General features: G+C 48.1%; 1 protein-coding gene across 1 annotated transcript; it reads right to left on the reverse strand.

Annotated features, from left to right (window-relative positions):
* Positions 1–5,460: 5,460 nt before the first annotated feature.
* Positions 5,461–15,384, reverse strand: LINS1 (lines homolog 1). The gene is made up of 7 exons (XM_040969561.1): positions 14,146–15,384; positions 13,291–13,780; positions 13,110–13,199; positions 11,638–11,779; positions 10,413–11,003; positions 8,416–8,587; positions 5,461–6,373 (listed from the first exon to the last, which is right to left on the reverse strand). The coding sequence occupies exons 2-7, from the start codon at positions 13,687–13,689 to the stop codon at positions 5,524–5,526; spliced, it is 2,244 nt and encodes a 747-aa protein (XP_040825495.1). The 5' UTR covers positions 13,690–13,780; positions 14,146–15,384; the 3' UTR covers positions 5,461–5,523.
* Between the last annotated feature and the right edge of the window lie 5,468 nt (positions 15,385–20,852).

Consider the following 20,852-nt stretch of genomic DNA (forward strand, 5'->3'; position numbering starts at 1 on the left):
AAGAGACACTGAGTGCATCTTCAGAGGCTGGAAAGCAGTACAGGTTGGACAACTCTTGTCGTCAAGCTTTGCAGCAAGTATGTGGGTCTGTGGCTGAATTGAGGTGGATTTGGTCAGCCAATAAACCCTGGGAAGATTTTCTCAACCCTTGTGCAACAGAGCCAATGATGACAACGTCTCAGAACTATGAGTCACTCAAGCAACACCCTGGAACATCCTTCCCCACATCAGGGTCTCTAAACTGTCATCGAATGACTGCCCCCCCATTCCTGGGTGATGTAGCTTGATATCAAGAAGCAGTCCCTACCCTCGTCTGAAGCAGACCAGAATAAAAAGAACGCAGAAAAAGGTACTTTAGAGATCTAGGTCTATTTTCAATTTTTAAAAGGTGGTAAATTAAACAAATAAATAAACAAAGCAAGAAAACTGGGTCTGGCATTGTGGCACTCTACTCTGCTCCGGGTCCCTGTTACTGGTCTGGGAAAGCAGAGGAAGATGGCCTAAATATCTGGGAAACTGCTACCTGTGTCAGAGACCTGGATGAGGTTCCTGGCTTCAGCCTGGCCCAGCCCTGGCTGTTGTGGCTATCTGAAGAAGTGAACTAGAGGGTGGCAAACTCTGTATCTACCTCTCTGTTTCAAGTAAATGAAGTCTTTAAAAAAAAAATAAAATAAACAAAACAGGAAAACTAACGACTGCATACCCCGAGAGAAAGCAGGTGGCTAAAACAGTTGGATCTCTGTCAGCAACATGGGAGTCTGGAATCCCAGGTCCAGATGCTGTGAGCAATCATGTCACTCTATTGCATTCTTTCAGCTATTCTTTTCTTTTCTTCTTTTCTTTTTTTTTTTTTTAAGATTTTTTTATTGCAAAGGAAGACTTACAGTGAGGAGAAAGATTTTCCACCTGCTGGTTCACTTCCCAAATAACTGCATTGGCTGAAGCTGATCCCATCTGAAGCCAGGAGCCTCTTCTGAGCCTCCTGCGCAGATAGAGTCCCAAGGCTGGGCCGTCCTCCACTGCTCTCCCAGGCCACAGTAGGGAGCTGGATGGGCAGCAGAGCAGCCGGGACACAAACTGGCACTCACATGGGATCCCAGAGCTTGCAAGTGGAGTAGCCAATCAAGTCACCAAGCCAGGTCCCAGATAGTTCAAGAAACAAACAACAGAAATGTCAACTGAATTTTAAAAATCAGAGTGGATCCATCTGTATAGCACTATTCAAATGTGTAACATTTAACTGTCCTGGGCTAATGTCCCCTCAGTCTAGGTCCACTGGGAACATGTGCCCAGCGCTTTGGTAGAAGTAATCATCATGAGGCTACAATGGGTTAGGGTAGCCCTGATCAGGGTCTTTGTAAAGAGGGGTACTAGATACAGACTTGTACACCAGGGAAACGCCACATGGGGCAGAAATTGGGGTGACACAGCTGCAAGGCAAGGGGCCCCTGGGAGGGCTATTAACCCCCACATGCTGGAAGAGTGAGGAAATAGGGCTCTGCTCTCACCTGGCTTGGATTTCCAGCCTCTCATGCCAGGAGGGTAAGTCAGCTGTTGCCACTGGCTAGCCAATTTGTGATTTGTTATGGCAAACCTAGCAAACCAACATGGCGACCAGCCCACATGCTGTACAAGTCTGACCTACAAGTAGTTGTCACTCCAAGTGACAGAAGGCCATACAAAGTGACCTATTTCTTTTTAGTCACTAAACTGCTTTCTAATACAGCAAAAAGAACCCTATTTAGAAAAACCTTTTGCAGTAACATTTTTAAAAGACTTTTTCACGGAAAAGACAGAGAGAAGAGGACACACAGAGATCTTCTCTCCACTAGTTTACTCCCCAGTTGGCCACAAAGGCCAGAGCTGGCTTGGTCAAGAGCCAGGAGCCAGGAGATCCTTCCAGGTCTCCCCTAAGGGTAAAGGAGCCCAAGGACCTGAGTCAGCCTTTGCTACTTCCCCAGGACACAGTGAGTAGCCTGTAAGTAGCCATAGATAGGGAGCAGGGTCAGGAGTGGAATGGTCAAAACCGAGCTGAGCACCCATACAGGATGCTGGCACCATAGGAAGAGGTTTTATGTGCTATGCCAAGGCACGACTAACACAGCCTTATTTACTTCTAAAAATACACTTTACTGGGGGAAAAAATCTAGAGTTTTACTTGAAATGCAGAGTGACAGAGGGAGAGAGGAAGAAAGAAGCAAAGAGATTCTCCATCCACTGGTTTGCTCTCAAAATACAACTTCATCTGGTTTCCACAGGGATGGCAGGGACCTGAGTACTTGGTCATCATTTGCTGTTTTCTCAGGCACGTTAGGAGGAAGCTGGAGCAGAAGCAGAGCAGGCCAGATGTGAACATCACTCCCATCTGGGGATGTGGGCATTCTGTGCCACCCAAAGACTTCTTTTTTTTTTTTTTTAAGAAGATTGTCTCATTGAAGCATAATTTGTACTATTCAAGAAAGTCAATTTCTGATGACGAAATGACGCTATTTTACAAAAGGATCACAATTTTTTTGGGGTTTTTTTTTGTTTTTTTTTTTCAATTTGTGTTTCTATTTCTTTTTTTTTTGTTTTGTTTTGTTTGGTTTTTTTGTTTTTTTTTTCAGTTTGTGTTTCTATTTCTTTTTCTTTTTTTAATAAAATTTATTTTGACATTCTTTACATAGTTAATTAGGGTAAGAAGGTTCAAGGGCTACAGGAAAGTGGATAATACTAGTATGTTTTCCATATTGTTACCTTCATGTTTAAAGGGAGGTATTAAGGGAGAAGGCCCACCCAATTTCCCACCCTCCCCTGGTCCCGGATGTAGGGCATGCTCTGAGGTTCTTGCTCAAGTGGTTTTGATATTGCAACTGTTATGAATGGCTGTCAATCTTGCCACTCCAAGCACTATGAGGTCCTTGAAGAATCCACTGGTTGACATAGTCCATCATAGCTGAGATGGTTGGTTGCCCTGTTCTGTCTTCTCTCTTTTCTTCGTTAGGGTTCTGAGTCCAGCATTTAGATTAGGAAGATCTCCAAAGAAACTTCTTGTATGTGCTAACAAGTACAGGGCCTGGCACCGTCCATCGCTCCAATCAGCTAGTGGTTGCAATTGCTGGGTTGGTTCTGTTTTCACTCCCGACTTCCACTGGAACCAATGGGTGTTGCAGTCCAGCCTGGTTCTGCCCAGCACATACTTGGCCCTCACATAAACCAGTGGGAGCTGCAGCCTAGTTGGAGCGACCTGCAATAACCCCCACCAGGCCCGCCCCCTACCCTGGTTTGCCAGTAAGTGTAGCAGTAATCCAGTCTGTCCCACACCCCATTCAACCCCAGCCACTCTTAGTTTTATGTCCTCCTGTGGAAGTGGCAGCCCAAGAGGGATGAGCCCACTGTTTCCCTCCCAGGCCTCTCCCACTCCCAGATTCCAGCTGATGCTGCGTCTAAGCCCAAACAACCCTCACCCACTTTAATTCTGTTTGCACCAGTAGGAATAATCCGCCCAGCCCGGCTTTTCCCTGATCTAGTCCACATGGGGCGCACAGGTGTGGCAGCTCTGCCTAGTCTGGTCTGCCCCCATCCCAGCCTATGCTCTCCTGCGGAAGTAGCTGTCCAGCAAAGGAACCCTCCCTTATTCCCCTGCTGGCTCTGCCCACTTCCTTTCTTGTTCTCAGGCTGGTTGGGCGCTGTGGTCCCTTCCAGTACAGGCAACCTCACCTCGGCATTCCATATTGTGCACTAGTCTTTGTTGCGACCAAACCTGGTTCGACCCACACTGGTGCCTGGATTTGCCAGTGGATGACGTGGACAGATTCAGCCTGGTCTTGCCCCCACGCCTGCCAATTGTATGCCAGTGGGTAGCTTTCCATGGCCTTTTCTGGGCTGTTTCCTATCATGTTTCTTGCGCTCACCTTCCGGGTCTGTGTCCTGCCAGAAGAGTTGCCCAGGCTCCTCCATCAAAACCTCTCCCAATGCCAGGTTTCACGCTTACCAGTGGGTCCATGAGCCAACCCTACTCAGTCCACCTCCTGTCATAGCAGGAACTGTGGCTTTTCCTGACTGGCCTTCCACCCAATCTGGTTCTTGCTGTTGGATGTTCCAGCCCAGCCATGGTTTGTCCATACCCACGTATGGCTCACACATGGCTCAGTAGGGGTTTGAGACCTTGCCTAGTCCATCCCACATCTGCCCTGGTCCTCCAGGACACCAGGGGGTGTTGGGGTCCGGCCCGGTTCGGTGCATTCAATCCCAGTCCACACTTGTGCCAAGGGAGACTACAACTGTTTCCAGATCAGAACGCAGCCCCCCTTCCAGGCCACACGCCTCTTGGTGGGAACCTCAGCCCAGCTAGGTTTGTCCCCTTTGCTCTCCAACCGGGTCTGTTCCCAGCCATAGATCACTTGCCTGCCAGTGGATGCTCTGACCCAGCTTGGCACAGCTCCTCCCCTGTCCCGAACTCTGCCTTAGACACTGTGGCTTTGCGTCCCTGGCTCCCGCAGACCAGTAGGTACAGGAGCCTAGCTCGGCATGACCTTTGCTCCCTCCTGGTTTCTAGTTTTACTTGTGGGCTAAGGTTTGCTCAGTCGTGCCTGATCTACTCTGTTCCCTTACCAGTTGACACATTAGCAAGCTGTTGGAGCTATTTTTGCAGGACAAGCCCCAAGCCATAGTTTCTGCATGGACTGGTATTTGGTGCTCAGCATTATTAGTGATTACAAGTTTTACAAAGGAAGAGTTACTGCCTGTTTCAGGTCCAAGAAGCACAATGGGTTCAACCTGGAGCTAATTAAGCAGCGACTCAAAGAACCAAATCCCCAGAGCTCCACAGCCAGGCAGCCAGCAGGCGGAGCCTGGCACCAAATGGCGCACTGGCCGCACAGGGAACGGCTCACCATGTGCACATGGCGGCCATCCGGGATCCAGGCATGAGACGCCCCGTTCTGAGACCCACCAGCTGCCGGGAGGCTGCTGGAGGTTTAAATAACCCAGGGCCAAGGTCGTGCCCCTCCCAAATCCCATTCACCACCCCATGAAGGCGGCGGGTGCGTCCCGGACCTGCCCAGTCCCGGAGGCTTCCCCCCTCGGTCTACTCACCCCGAAGGAAGCAGCCCCTGGAACCCAGCAGGCCCGGGGAATGGCTCACCATGTGCACATGGCAGCTGTCCGGGATCCAGGCATGAGATGCCCCGTCCTGAGACCCACCGGGATCACAATTTTTTAAAAACAGATTTATTTTTAAGATTTTTCTTGGAAAGTCAGACATACAGACATACAGAGAGGAGGAGAGACAGAGAGGAAGCTCTTCCATCCACTGGTTCACTTCCCAAGTGGCTGCAAAAGCTGGACCTGAGCCTATCTGAAGCCAGGAGCTTCTTCCAGGTCTCCTATGTGGGTGCAGGTTCCCAAGGCTTTGGGCTGTCCTCGACTGCTTTCTCAGGCAACAAGCAGGTTGCTGGATGGGAAGTGGGGCCACCAGGACATGAATTGGTGGCCATATGGGATCCCGGTGCGTGCAAGGCGAGAACTTCAGCCACCAGCCTATCATGCCAGGCCCGGGATCACAGTTTTATTATACATTGTCTCTGTATGATTTAACAATTTCAGAAGTGCAGTTGGATTGTATGGGAAAAGATTTTTCTTCTGCAAACGGGAAATGGCACTCTGGAGCTCCCGGAAGCATTTCACTGTTCTGTGAAGTAGTCCTGCTGCACAAGCACTGCCTTTGGAGGCCACCTCACCACCAGCACAGCAGGAAGTCTCTCGGATCAGCTCTTGACCTCCACTGCTGCCAGCTGGGGCAGGGGTTGCCCTGACTGCTGTTTGCTGCAAAGATGGCTGCTGGCTACTGGCCAGGCTTTGGCCTGTGCACTCTCCTTCAGAATCATCCGAGCTGTCGTAATTTACCAGACTTGAAGGGACCTGAAGAGAAGATGAACGATGAGCCTGCATGGTGTGGGTCACCACCGAGGACACAGCCTCGCTCAAGTGTTCACCAGGAACATGGGAAGCCCCGGGGACCCGAGCTCGAATCCCACCGCGACTGGGAAAGGCAGTCACTCGGCAGGGAGCTGTCCGGCTGCTGCTTGTGCCTTGAGCCAGTGAGGGTACACAACCACAGGTATGGATGCCCAGTTCAGATGTAGGTCCATCAGAAGACTTGCAAATGGTCAAGAAAATATTCCACTCTTTTTGCAGTAGCTTTAAATACCTGACAAAATACTCAAGAAAACAAGTCTCTGATGAAATCAAAAAGTCAAGAAGAACTGAAGAATCAAATCCTACATTTTTTAAGAAGAACAGGAAAATACAATGCGGATTGCAGCCGTTTTCATGCATATGACGGTCCCACCTTTCTCCTTCTGGGGCCAGGTTTTCAGTGGCTTCCCATTCTCTGAAAGGATGAGAATGGAAAACTCAGATTAACAACTTTTATGGAAACGGAGGGTTTTTTTTTTTTAAAGATTTATGTTTCTTTTTATTGGAAAAGTAGATCAGATTTACAGAGCGATAAAAATCTTCCATCCATTCATTTACTCCCCAAATGGCTGCTAAGGCCAGGGCTGAGCTGATCTGAAGCTAGGAGCCAGGAGCTTTTTCCAGGTCTCCCATGCGGTTGGCAGGGTCCCAAGGCTTTGAACCATCCTCTACTGCTTTCCCACAGGCCAGAAGCAGGCAGCTGGATGGGAAGTGGAGCAGCTGGAACAAGAACTGGTGCCCACATGGGATCCCAGTGCAAGCAAAGAAAGGATGTAGGCATTGAGACATTGTGCCAGGCCTGAAAATGAATTTTAACAGCTGTAATCCACAAAACCACCTATCAAATTATTGTTAAACCTGAAAACTTTCAAAACCCATACCTTTCCCCACAAATCCTACATAAGCCTGACGACAACAGAAAACCCACTGACTTCAGTAGTCCTGGTTTGTGTCTGCTCAACAAGTCATCAGTTTCTTCATTCTCAGGGTGGTTGGAGCCTACACCTCCTTCTTTAGGCACCCCGAGGAGCCCAGTGCACATGACCTGGACCAAGCCATCAGGGCACCCCATGCTGCTGGCCACAAGGTCATTCAGTCAAGAGTGTGGACTCCCATGGCCGGAGCAGGTTGTGCTGACACTCAGGCAGGCCCCATGAGGCTGATGGAGACACAGGGTCCTGGTGGTCACTGACAGCTGTGAGGTGGAGAAACAGAGCCGCCATCACGACACGGCTTGAATCCCTGTACGCATGGGAGGCCAACTTGGCCTCCTCAGATTCGAATTCCTACAAAAGCCCCAAATTCCATCGTTTGGTTCATCTTTGGATTTTATGGTTTACAATAAAAAAAAAAAAAAACCAAAAGACCCCAAACCATGCACATGGGGGTACACACACACAAACCCACCCTTAATACAACTACATTAAAAACTACATCTGTCATGAGAACGTGCCCTCTGGATACGTGGCACTGAAGTCTACAAAGCGAGCAGTCCACGGGCCGAGCAAGGCAGAGCCGGGCTTTCTCTGTCCCGGGCGGCACAAGGCCAACTTTGAGAGCAATCAAGATACGTGCACTTGCAGGCCTGTGCGTTTTCAGATGGAATTTGTATTTGACCATTTCTGAGCCTAATTCAAATCACATGCAGGAATTTCTGTTTTCTTGATTAGAACCTTCTGGAAGTTGGCCCCAAGCACTTCCAGGCTGAGTTGCCACTGCCAGTGGGGTCACGGCACAAGGAAGTGCTGGCGGCTCAGCACCACATCACCAGTCATGGGAAAGAGATCCCTTCCTCCTGTGCCAAGGCAGAGATGGAAATGAAGCGAAGACTTCAGGATTTTAATAAAGTAGAAGCAGAAATGGTGGAAGAGGTCATCAGTCATTAACTTCAGAAGCAATCATGGCAGCTGTTGCAACAAACCAGAATCTGTAGAAAATGCTACGGGTAACATAACTTTATAAACCAATTTTGGGGATTTGCCTTAAAACTGTATCTACCCAAATCCAACTACATATTAAAATAAAAATCCAGAACTGTGCTTCGGGTTATTTGTAGATCTGTACTCACCTTTATAAAGGGAAAAATGACACTCCGGACGCTCAGCACAGCCAAGTCAGTCATGCAGATGACGAACGCACTACTCCACTGCTCACCTACCTGGAGGCGCACAGCAGCTTCCCCATCACCAGGTGAAATAGGTGGAGGTTCAAGCGGGAGCCAGGCTCTCAGACCCCAGGCCGGCTCAGGCACCCCGGGCCGGCTCAGGCACCTCAGTTGGCTCAGTCATCCTGGGCCTGCCCAGCTAGCCAGCTTCTCAGGGTAATCCAAGTGTGGTCTCCTTTCTTGGAGGGCAGAGCCAAGAAGGGAAGGAGATAATACACACCACACATGCTCAGGAACATTTCCTACATTCCCGATGTGCAGACAGCCCAACAACTGCTTGAACACACACTGACCTGGTCACCTTGCTGTAGATGCCCAGCGATGCCTTGGCAGCCTCCAGCATGTCATCGTCTTGCTCTATGAAGACCCTCGACAGCCATTCACAGGGACCGTGCAGCTGCAGTGAGGAGTGCAGGGGAGGTGTCACGAAGGTCAGCAACGCAGACATGTACTTCTGCAAATCAACTTGCAAAATGCAGGCAACAGCTGATAACCCGTCCTAACACTGCACCTGCACATGCATGCATGGTGTCCCTAGGACCTTAAAATGCACAAGTGCAGTTCCCACGTTCAAAGTCCTGTGAGATCATCTTCGTGTTGCAAATGAGAAAGGTAAGACTGGGGGGCGGGAGGGAGAGTGAACTTTTCAAGAACATGCATCTGAAGTGACTTTCCCAAGGACTTTAACGGAAAGGTCCAGCGAGACAGTCTGACATCACTGCCGGATTACCAGTGACCTCTGAGGAGGGAAAGCTAAGAGCGTGACCGCCGAGCAGGCAACACGGAGCACTTCTGGTGTCAAAACTGTTACTCCAGCTGGTTTCTAGGGTTACAATGCAACCCAAGAAAGATAATTTTGCCTTCAAAATATCTGGTTAGTCTACTTTTCATTTGCTGAAAGTAACATTAAGCATAAAATTTACAAAAAAAAATTTTTTTTTGCTGGAGTTTTTACCGCAATTGGTAACTCTGAATTATGTAACACATGCCACCTGGTGTTGTGAACTGCAACTGCAAGGTCTATGAGCTTGTTCCTAAGAGCTGTGGAGCTGCAGCCTGCCTCTGCCCACAGCTCCGACCTTGCACTGGAGCTGCCAGGCTGCTGCCAGGGGCATTTCCTTCCACTCAGCTTTCTCAAACTGCAGGACTTGTCTCCCCCAGCACTGGAACTAGAAACCAGGCTCTGTATTTTTCACATGGATTTCATTGAACTTTCCACTTAACATCCTAGAAATAAATATATGCAAAGATGTCTCCATTCATGTAACTTTCTACACGTTAGTTTCAATTCATTTTCTAATGATCAATAATCTAATTTTATGAGGGATGAAAATACCATAAATATTTGCACATTTCTTGATTTCTATCACTTACTTATAGGGAACACAAGAGCAACTTATTAGTTTGGGGGACAAGCACGGTAGCCTAGTGGCTAAAGTCCTCGCCTCGTATATGCTGGGATCCCATATGGGTGCCCATTCATGTCCCAGCGGCTCCACTTCCCATCCAGCTCCTTGCTTGTGGCCTGGGAAAGCAGTAGAGGACACCCAAAGCCTTGGGAACCTGCACTCACCCAAATGGGAGACCCAGAAGAAGCTCCTGGCTCCTGGCTTTGGATCGGCTCAGCTCCAGCCGTTGCAGCCACTTGGGGAGTGAACTAATGGACAGAAGCTCTTTCTGCTTCTCCTTCTCTGTGTAAACCTGATGTTCCAATAAAAACTAATAAATCTTTTAAAAAATTAATCAATTAGCTTATTTTGAAAGGCAGACAGAGAGACACAGAGATCTCCCACAGACTCCCTGACAACAGCCATGGCTGTGCGGGATGAAGCCAAGAACTGGAAGTTAAGCCAGGTCTCTCACAGCGGTGGCAGGGATGTTAAGCACTTCAGCCATCACGGCCCCTCCCAGGCTGCACATCAGCAGGAAGCGGGAGTTGGAAGTGCAGCCTGGACTTGAACCCTGGCACTCAGGCAGGGAACACAGGTGTCTGGTGTGGTGTGTTCCACAGCTGTGCCAAGTGCCCTCCCCAAAAGCAACTTTATAAAAAACCTACCATCCTTTAGGCTATGTAAATTCAGGTGCAATTCACAAAAAGCAGACATGTTTCTTACAGTAATTTTAGATTTTTTTTTTGAGGAGGAAGAAGGAAGAAAATTTAATGGACTAAATTAAGATCACACAGCACTTAAATGAGCGGAATTTGTACTGGTCCTGAGCTCTGGTAACTCTGAACTATACTTAATTTGATAATCACTACTTTGTACACAAATGGATTTCAGAGAATTACCTGTCATTTCATTAGCTGAGGTACAACTCTGAAACTTGATTTCCAAGGATTTCACGAGCACCAGGCTCACGGCCCTGCGGATCACAGGATCTGGAGCAGAGCACTGTCCCACTGTGGGCTGGGCTCTGTCGCCTCCGAAGCAGGAAGGCGTCCCATGGACAGACAGCGTCTTCAGCAGCCCCAGAGCCACTGCCTGGAGAACAGCGTCCGCCAGAGCCGAGGTGTCGGCATCAGCAGGATGGCCCGGCATCACACACGTGGGCACGGGTGCCCGGCACAGGTCCTCTCCCACTGTCCCAAGAAGGCACTTTTTGATGAGTAGGAAGAGTTTCCTTTGGACAAAAGCCTCAACAGGCCACATAATCACATCTAGCATGCAAGAAGGCTTCAAAAATAAGATCCTCTGGCAAGTGAAGTGTGATTTCAGGAAGACCCTGGAGGCGCTGAGCAGTTCAAGCAGCTCCAGGAAGCTCAGCAGGTTGGTAACGAGTTCATGAGGAGCTTGGCAGTGTTCAAAATGCTGAGAAAACAGGGAATCATAGAAAACTTCCAGAGCTGCGTCCAAAGGGGTCAGCAGCTGCCGGACAATTTCTGCAGATACAAGAACAGCCATTGTTACCAAAAGAAAAAACAGCTCATTAAAGCATAATTTTACAGTGTAGTTCTTTTAATAAATGTCATATATATATATATATATAAAAAAAAGATGCTATGGAATTATTATTTGCAGTGTGAACAGAATGTGAAGCCAGTAACCCCACTTGACAAGTACCAAGAACAACTAACACCCAGGATGCACCGTAAGGAAAAGCTTTTGTTTCCCTTGTAACTTTCCTTTTTGTTTCAAAAAGTTAGGGTTAGGGTGCCCTCTGGGCACAGCACGCAGGTAAAGCTGACATCTGCACTGCTGGCATCTCCTGTGCACCCAGGTTCAAGGCCTGGCTGCTCTAATTCTGATCCACCTCCCTGTTAACGCATCTGGAAAGCAGTGGAAGACAGCCCAAGTACGTGGGCCCCTGCATCCACATGTGAAGCCAGGATGAAGCTCCTGGCTCACTGTGGTCGCTGTGGCCACTGTGGAGTGAACTAGTAGGACAGAAGATGCTGCAGCTTTTCCTAGTTCAAGACAGACCAGGTACACAGTATTCTGTCCACCTTTATTCTTCATCGTAAAAATAATGCTCCTGGGAATCAGACAGTTGTTCACATGGCAGTACGTTCTTACCTGCTTTCTGGGAACTTGTATCTTTGAAGATTTCCTTTATTGCAACTGTAAGAGTACACAGACAGTATATTGCTTTATCACTCTTCGGGTAGTCAGAAAGACTTTTTTGGCAAAACGCAATGCAAGAGTCACTCAATGGCATCTACAAGTGAGAACACGAAAAAGCTGCTTATAATACGGTAGCTTCTTTGCGGTTACAAATCAGTTGCAATATGTGGTACATACAACATTGTCAAAGGATGTATGATAACACGTGGTGAGACAAGTTTAGACAGAAATTTAACGTTCTGTAAGCCACGCCATTCACACTGCTACGGCACAAAGCCTCAGAGGGAAACATGAGCGTCAGTGCTGAGGCACAGTGGAAGAAGCCGCCGTCTGCCATGCTATAGCATCCACACTGTGCTCCAGTTCTGTCCCAGCTGCTCCACTTCCCAGCCAGCACCCTGCTGATGCCTGGGAAAGCAGCAGCAGATATTCCAAGTGCTTGGGCCCCTGCACCCACACGGGAGACCCGGATGAAGCTCCTGGCTCGTGCTTTTGGCCGGGTTCGGCTCCAGCAGCTGTAGCCGTTTAGGGAAGAACCAGCGAATGCAAGATATCTGTCTCTCCCCTCTCCCTCTGTAACTCTTTCAAAGGAAACAAGGAAGGCTCAGCAGAGCTAACTCTGGTTTCTAAAATGACATGCTTTTGTTCTTTACACTGTGTTCCAGTTTTCAAGTTTTCTATTATAAATAAGCACTTTTGCTTTAAGAAAACCTAATTCTAAAAAAAAAAAAAAAGAAAATCTAACTGAAATAAGCCAACATATGCATATAAATTTCTTTATTAGTAATTCAGATAAGAAATCTGATTCTTAATTTATCGAGTTTGCTTTTTATTACATTGTAAACTCACTTAAGCTGTGGAACAGGCCCTTGGGCTCAGGTCAAGGCCTCTACGTCCAGGGCAGAGGGGGCTTCCTTCCTGTAGGCTCATCCCTTGGATTAAGAATCTGATTTACGGGCCGGCGTGATGGCTTGAATGGCTAATCCTCCCCTTGCAAGTGCTGGGATCCATACGGGCACTGGTTCATGACCTGGCTGTTCCAATTCCCATCCAGCTCCCTGTGTGAGGCCTGGGAAAGCAGTCGAGGATGGCCCAAAGCCTCAGGACCCTGCATCCATGTGGGAGACCTGGAAGAAGCTCCTGGCTCCTGCTTACAATTGGCTCAGCTCTGGCTAGTGCAGCCACTTCCGAAGTGAACCAGTAGTTGGAAGATCTTTCTGTCTCTCCTTCTCTCTATAAATCTGATTCATTATGATTTATTCAAGACTAACCCTTGATAAATACCACTGTCACACTACTCCATTCTTACATTTCTGTGGATTGGCACAATATTATGTGAGCCAACACTTGAATATCACACATATCTGAAGGATGAAATTTTAAAGGAACCATAAAAGAAATAACAACAAAATTTTGTCACTTACCTTTTCTTTCAGTTGGAAATACAGAAGCAACCCAAGACACTTTGTGGCCATGTGGGATAACAATTTATCCGAGTTGTGGAACATACAGATCTGTGGGAAACAAATACATTTAATCCACTGCTGCTGGATGTCTCTTATTGTAAGCATCCAGGTCTCTGAAAAACAACAACCAACAGCTCACCAATTTGGAATCGACTTCAGTCGACCGTACAAGCCTGCTGACCACATCTCTGTACTTGGCCCTGACACGGCTCTCGGTGTGGATGGAGGAGGCCCGGGCCAGCAGCACCTGGATTACCGTCAGCTGAAGCAGCACCAGCTCCCGGGTGCTGCTGCTCTGCTGGCTGCTTCTTACACACGTGGGTGCTACCGAGGCGGGAGCTGTGCAGACAGAGGCCAGCTGGGGCTCCTCCTGGCCGTCCTGGGCGCCTGCCCACTCGGCGCAGGAGATGGTGGAGTGACCCTGACCCGGCACTGCTGGGCTGAGATAACAGGTGTAATGAAGGCTGTCATCTTCGAGTATGGCTCCAAGAAGTACTTTGTTGTATAACTCTTCCAAAACTTCATGGGAAGCTTTCATTTTGCCTTCCGTAAGGATGACAATTTTCCAGCTGTAAATATTTGTGTTTTCAGAAATGTGGTGAATCTATAAACTATTTCTTCAGGAAAGCCTAAAATACAAAGAATTAAAAATTGCATGTATTACTCATATATGAACAAGATAAAAGCAAAGTTTCCATTAAATCAGTTTCCCCAGGTAAAGCGAGTGTTGATTGCTGAATTTCTAAAATGCAAAGTAGTAATAGGCATTATTTTTTTTAACAAATAGCAATGAAATGTACGTTCTGCATACAATTTAAGAACATAAGCCCTTTGTAATCTTACCACAGCAGAAACTTGAGCTCTCCCCTCCCGTTCCTCAGTGGGCCCTGGCACTGTAACCTGTGAACCACATGGCCGTGGGGCAGCTGTCTGGAGCACCACAGCTGTCCAGCAGCATTCCCGCCCTCCACAGGCCCAAGGCGTTCCCCCTCACCTGCCAAGGTGAGACAGGCAAAAAAAGGTCTGTTGATGTAGTTGAATGTCCCTTGCGGGCCACTGGCTTAGCTCTAATTCATCAACCTTTACCTTCAATTTAGATGAAAACCTAAAGCTGCATTGCTATAAGGTCACACATTATTACGGCTACTGCTGATTAATTTCCAACTTCATATGCAAATAGTAAGAGCTCCTGATTATCACCTGTAGCATTAAATAAAATGACAGGGAGCTTAGAGCACAGAGTACAAGTACCACAGCAAGAGGGAGGTGAGTGCAGACTCGGGAGTGAGCAGAGATTCCTGGGTGTCTTCTCAATGCAACACTCGGGCCCCTGGGTAGAGCCTCACCTGATGGGGCCTGGCCCCTCTCCTGCTTCTGAGCTATTGTACACCACCCCTGCATCACTGCTTACAGTGCAAGCATCCACAGACTATGGGAAAAGCAAGTTTTGCTTTCATCAGCAAGCATTTCCTTACTCCAAGAAGTTCATAGTTATTGCTTTAAAAGCAGTATTACATCTGCCTGTTTCCTTAATGCGTTCAATAACATCTTTGTATGTGCTCATATGGGGGTGATCTGTTCTCATAAAGTCTATCCTTGAACAAAACCCACACCTCTTACTCCTGGCTCCCACATGTCTACAAATTCCTGCCCCCCTGGACTTCTTCCCCACAGGAAGGGGCCTAATTTCTACAATAAAAGCCTGTGGAATTTTTGCGAATAACTACTTTCCATCACTCAGTACCTTGAGTGTACCAGGTTATCTGGGTGAGCTTTACAACATACTCACAAGGTAAGAAAATATCACACTCATGTCACAGATTAGGAAACTAAAGAGCAGAGGGGTTAAGCCAAGATCTGAAGCAGAACTTCAGAGCCGGAGCCCTTCGGCATCAGGACTGCGGGGCCTGCTCAGTCTTCCTCTGGTGCTTGGTTGGCTGGGACACTTCCATCCAGCAACCCTCCTAAGCTTATGCAGTAACTTACACAGCCTGATCATCCACCTTCCTCAAGATCATACTACTGAACACTGCTTCTCACTGTCCGTACACGCTGTACAAACCCTAAAGTCCAGGAGGTTAACTGCTGTGCAGCTTTCCCATGGGAACTACACTTCATTTTTTTCAAAAGCCGCCATGCAACCCAAGGTTGAAGGACATGTTAGAAGTGACTCAATGGTATATTTCTGCAGGACTTAGCTTAGCCTAAGAACAGCCATGATGCCAGGGCCACGTGCCCAGCCACAAGTGGAGAAAACCCAAAGCTCAACTGATGAGCTCGCTAGCAGAAATGGGTGGAACAGGTCCTGTCTTAGTAGAATCCAGGCATGAGACAGAGGAATGGCCAGCAGGGGAACACAGTTTGGGGAGGCAGAGCATCCATCACCATGGCTGGGCATCTCTCTGTGTAGAATCAAAGTGCCTAATTTACATCCAGACTGGGGTTTCTACGGGAAGAGGGCTCCACCTTTTCATACTCCTCCCCTTTCTCTCCTCCCTCTCCCCTGAACAAGATTTGTTGAGTGTGAATTACGCCAAATTACTCCCAAGATTTCATTACCTAGAGTTACCAGGCTGGGCACACCACAGGTTATCACCCCTGGCATACAGTGTTCTAGGGTGCTTTCCTAGGAAGGCTGTGAAGGTTTCACCGCACGTCACTAGGCTGAGTAGCCCACCTGCTGCAGGTAGAGGAGACGCCCTCAGGAGCCTTTCTGTGGCAGAAGGCTGGGACCACCTGCAAGGCTGCTGGACTCAGTAAAAGGCTGGGTTGCTTCTAAGGTTTGCTTCCAAGACCATCACACTGTTCCTAAACGCCGACGGTGTAAACCCTTTCTCCTCTCCCATCCTGCCTGCTCCACAATACCCAACACCTACCAGCTCTCCTTCCCCTTGCTTCAGATACCACATCACATGTAGGCCGTGACTGCAGGCCTGCTTGACCACAGGGAGCTGGGAGAGAGGGTCCCTGAGTAATAAGAGGAGCTGAAGGCCTGAGGCGGGGCCTGCTACCACCTGCTGCCCACCACTTGGAAGACTGGGCACCAGAAAACACCACACTTTGCGCTTCCTTCCTGAGTCCACCCTGTGGTGGGAACGTGGTGTCAGGTGGCTTGTTTCCCACAAACATCCATTAATTTTTTTTGTCAAAATTACTTTCATCAACTATACCAAACCCAGAAATATCCTCACAGGAAGTCAAATTACTCACTGATTCTATTTTAGTATCAGCTCATAAATAGCTGACAGCCATTACAGAAATGAATGTGTAAAATCTGGCCTTGCTTTTTCACCATTTAAAATAATTTCAACTTTCCACAAAAAAAAAAAAACAAACAAAAAAAAAAAAACAGCCCAAAATGGAGTGCTGCTGTAAAAAGTTGAAAATGAAGCATTTTAATAAGAACTGAGAGGGCCCGGCGTGATGGCGCAGTGGTTAAGGTCCTCACCTTGCACGCCCAGGATCCCATATGGGCGCCGGTTCTAATTCCAGCAGTCCCACTTCCCTTCCAGCTCCCTGCCTGTAGCCCGGGAAAGCAGTCGAGGACGGCCCAAAGCCTTGGGAACCTGCACCCGCGTGGGAGACCCGGAAGAGGCTCCTGGCTTTGGATCGGCATAGTATCGGCCGTTGCGCTCACTTGGGGAGTGAATCATCGGACGGAAGATCTTCCTCTCTGTCTCTCCTCTCTGTATATCTGCCTTTCCAATAAAAATAAAATAAATCATTAAAAAAAAATAAGAACTGAGAGAGAGAGAGAGAGAAACAAACTAGGAGGAAGTCCTTCAGCCTGAAGGCTAGACAGAGTTCACAGCCTTGATTCTCAAACTCACAACTGATAAAAAAGACTTCAACAAAGAGAAAGTTCGACTCTGTGGAAAATCCTAGTAAGAGAATGGAAGACAAGCATGACTGATAAACGGTCAGCATTCAGAGTAAAGAACTCTTAAAACTCAACATTAGAAAAATAATTCAAGAAGAGATGTGCAAGAGATACAAACATTCATTAAAGTGGCAACTGAGATGGTAACAAGCACCTCACAGGTGTTCAACCACGGCAGCCACCAGAGTAACAGGAAGAAGCAGCGAGAGCAAACGCTGGCAAGGGTGTGAAAATGCAAAATGGCACAGCTACACCGGAGAAGTGGCACTGCTCCCTGCTCCAAGGCCTCGGCCCTGTAATCCACATGGGAGATTCAGAAGCAGCTCCAGGCCGCCAGCTTCGGACCAGCCCTGGCTGTTGTGGCTATCTGAGGAGCGCACCTGTGCACAGAAGCTCTCTCGGTTTCTCTCTCAATCTCTGCAACCCTTTCATGTAAAAATAAATGACCCTGGGGGGTGGGGTAGAGGAAAGAGCTGAGCTGTGGATACCAGCATCAGCGTGAGAGGACCTTCAGCGAAGCTGTGCTGGGCACTGCTCCCTACACAGGCAAACAGCCCTCCAAGTGGGCCGGAGCTTCCTGGGAGCAGCTGGGAGGCCGCCATGGAAGGCACCCCCACACACAGACCAGAAGCCCACAGCCAAGGAAGGGCCTCTTGCACATGAAGATTCTGCTGTTAGGACGCAAGGGTGGTACCCTAACTGAATTCACAGACAGGGTGGAGGTCAGCACATGTGAGGCTTGCCGGGTCTTCCACACAGTTTAACCCCACATGGGGTTGTCATGGCGTCTCCTCCTTCCTGGTCCCTGACCAGACACAGGTGCATCATGGGAAAGTGGGTGTACTTTGTAGATAAGGAAGGGGGAGGGGTTACAATGCAGCAGGTAGACAGAGACTGGCTGCAGCTCTGGTCCGCCTCACCCTTCTGGCCTAGCTCCTTCACATCTAGGCGCACACATCCCAACAAATACAAGTAGTATGGGAAATCCCAGGAAGACTGGTGCACTGTACCAGGAACCTGTCCTGACTAACACTATACTGAGCTTTGTAAGATGCTAACCTTGCTGGACATGAGGCAACGGCTACAAGAAGGTATTATTTCCTGCTTAATACATCAACATAAAAAAGCCTAATTAAAAATAATAGTTTTGGGGCCAGCATTGTGGTTCCAAGGACTAATCTTCTGCCTCCAAGCACCGGCACCTCCAAGCAGCCGGTTTGTGTCCTGGCTGCTCTACTTCCCTTTCAGCTCCCTCAGCTCCCTGCTTGTGGCCTGGGAAAGTGGCAGAGAATGGCCCAAGTCTTGGGATCCTGCATCCAACTGGCAGACCCAGAAGAGGCTCCTGGCTCCTGGCACCTGCCAGTTCCAGCTGTTGGGGTCATCTGGGGGGGGTGAACCAGCAGACAGAAGATTTGTCTCCTTCTCTTTGTAAATCTACCTTTCCAATAAAAATAAATAAATAAATCTTTAAAATAATAATTTCAGCTAGACATCAGTCTTGTAATTCTTACTACTAATGCGCTTAGGATTTCATTAATATGAATTAAAATGTTACTGAAAACATCAGAATTTTAAGAATCTGTGGAACAAAGACTATATAAAATTTCTATCCGAAAATGTTAATATACTTTCTTAAACTACTTCTAGGCAGAAAATAGAACTTTTAAATGCAATCTGTTCGTTAGAAAACACTATCACTTAACTGCGAATTATCGAAGGAGCTACTACCAGCTTAACTTTTTTTTACATGAATAAAGACATCACTCCCTCTTCTAGAAAAGTTTTTTTTAAATAACCCCTATGTTTAAATTCCAAATACAGAAAACTATCTATCTTAATGGACAATATTATTAACACACAAAAACGACTTTGCTTTGTATGGACTGGCTATTAAAGTTTGCTAATACAGCAAGAAATTCAATACTGCACTTCAGTCCAATTCAACAATTGGCTCAAATCTGATCACAACCCTGGGGCCACTGAACTAATTCTGTCGTACTAATGAAGAGGCTGTGACACTCTGAGAAGCCAGGACACAGAGGATAATGCTGTTGCCCGGGAGTTCGTTCCTTCTCCCAACCGGACAGCATTCATTCTGCCAGGAATAGCAAAATGGATCCGCCAGCCTCTTCACGAAGGGGGTGGCGAGCTTCCTGGCAGCAGGTGTGTCCTGTGGAGTGTCATCTGGCTGTTTCTACCCAGGCCCTCCTCAATGTCCTACCAGGCAGGAGATCTGGAGAGCAGAGTGGGCAAAATGGGCTATGCTTGCCAGTTGTAGGAAACTGGCCTTCCTGTGTGTAGGCCTAAATTTAGGCAGCACGGACAGTGCCTAGCTGCAGCGGTCCCTGCTGGCTTCCTTAGAACCAGGGGCTCCAGTGTTGGTGTGCACCAGCGTTACTAAGAGGGCCTGGAAAAGCAGGGCACGGGAGCCTAACCACCCTTGAGCCTCAGAGGGGGCTCTGGAATGGGGTTCCCAGCCCACTGCTGGGTCACTGAAAACACTGCCATGTCGTTCTGTGTTAGGATTCTGTCCTCTTATCAATGCTTGTGATAGGACTCTGACACTGGAAAGAAATCTGCTGGTTTTTTTCTTCCTCAGGAAGGAAAAGGCAGACAAACCAATTACAGGAAAGAGGCTTCCTCAGAGCCAAGCATTGTGGTATGGTGGATTAGGCCGCTGCCAGAGATGCCAGCCTCCCATAGAAGTCCCAGCTACTCCATTCCTGACCCAGCTCCTTGCTAACGTGCCTGAGAAAGCAGCAGAGGACGGTCCGAGTACTCAGGTTCACCCAACATAGACCTAGATGGAGTTCCTGACTTCCGGCTTTGGCATGGTCCAGCCCAGCTGCTGAGGCCATCTGGGGACAGAACCAGTGAGCAGAACACCTCTCTTCTTCCTAGAACACTTCTAGGCTCCTGGCTCAGAGCCTGACACAGGGGAGGACTTACACAGTCATCAAACACATTCGTGGCTGAAAACCAAGTTAGGGACATAAGCCATGAGTGAAATCCTTCTAAAACCAGTTCCCGGGGTTATTTTGCTACTATTTTTGATCTTCACTATTGTCAACATGCTAGTGATTTTTTTTTTCTATTTTGCATTTTAAACTGCCAAAACAAAGTATCACATGCCAAGACTTTATAAACGAAATGGGATTCATGGGAGGAGCAGGAATCTGAGCTGTCAGTCTTTCCCAGGAGAAATCAGGTGCCTTAGAAGGGGCCCATGAAAAGTGGCCTTAGTGCCAAATACAATGTCACATTTCGAAATGGTTCTGGGGAAGTGTCGATTAAAACTACCTTTGTAGAAAAAAAGAAAATCCCTTAGTGGACCAGGACAAGAGCCACAAGGGACTCCAGAGCCATTGGTTCCTTCCCTTTGTGGCAGCTTCCATTTGGCTGAGCTAATGAGAGCTAGGTCTGCGGAAACTGCCTAGCCAGCCCTACCCCCACCTTGCCTGCCGTGGGGTGGTACAGTTGTGTTCACGGTGACCCTACTGACTTTACTGGGGTTTCCAGACAGCCCCTGTGGTGCCAGGAGGGTGCTTGCAGTTACCCAGAGCATAAACCCCTTATTACCATGAAGGGCTCAAGGGTTCTCCATTATTTGGAAAATTACTGTACTTGAAGACAGGATTTTGAATGAAAAGCAAATGGCCAGAAATAGGGAAGAGCGGGAAATGAAGAGGCAAGTCAGTCCCCTTGCTCACACGGGCAGGCAGGCTGCAGACGCTGCATCTCCACATGTGGGTGCCGGCACTGCTGCCAGCTGAACAGCCGAACCCGAAAACCCGAAATCCACAAAGCTCGGAAAGCTGCCA

This window comes from Ochotona curzoniae, unplaced genomic scaffold, assembly GCF_017591425.1.
Source record: "Ochotona curzoniae isolate NIBS_2020 unplaced genomic scaffold, NIBS_Ocur_1.0 scaffold_4701, whole genome shotgun sequence".
Classification (NCBI taxonomy): Eukaryota; Metazoa; Chordata; class Mammalia; order Lagomorpha; family Ochotonidae; genus Ochotona; species Ochotona curzoniae.

What these genes read in the sequence shown, in the direction of transcription:
- LINS1 (XM_040969561.1), bottom strand. Translation starts at nt 13,689, where the DNA reads ATGAAAGCTTCCCATGAAGTTTTGGAAGAGTTATACAACAAAGTACTT. An exon ending in CTGAAGTCGATTCCAAATTG is followed by an intron (nt 13,200 to 13,290) that starts GTGAGCTGTTGG and finishes TGTTTCCCACAG; the next exon opens with ATCTGTATGTTCCACAACTC. An exon ending in ATCTACAGCAAGGTGACCAG is followed by an intron (nt 6,374 to 8,415) that starts GTCAGTGTGTGT and finishes TCATCCTTTCAG; the next exon opens with AGAATGGGAAGCCACTGAAA.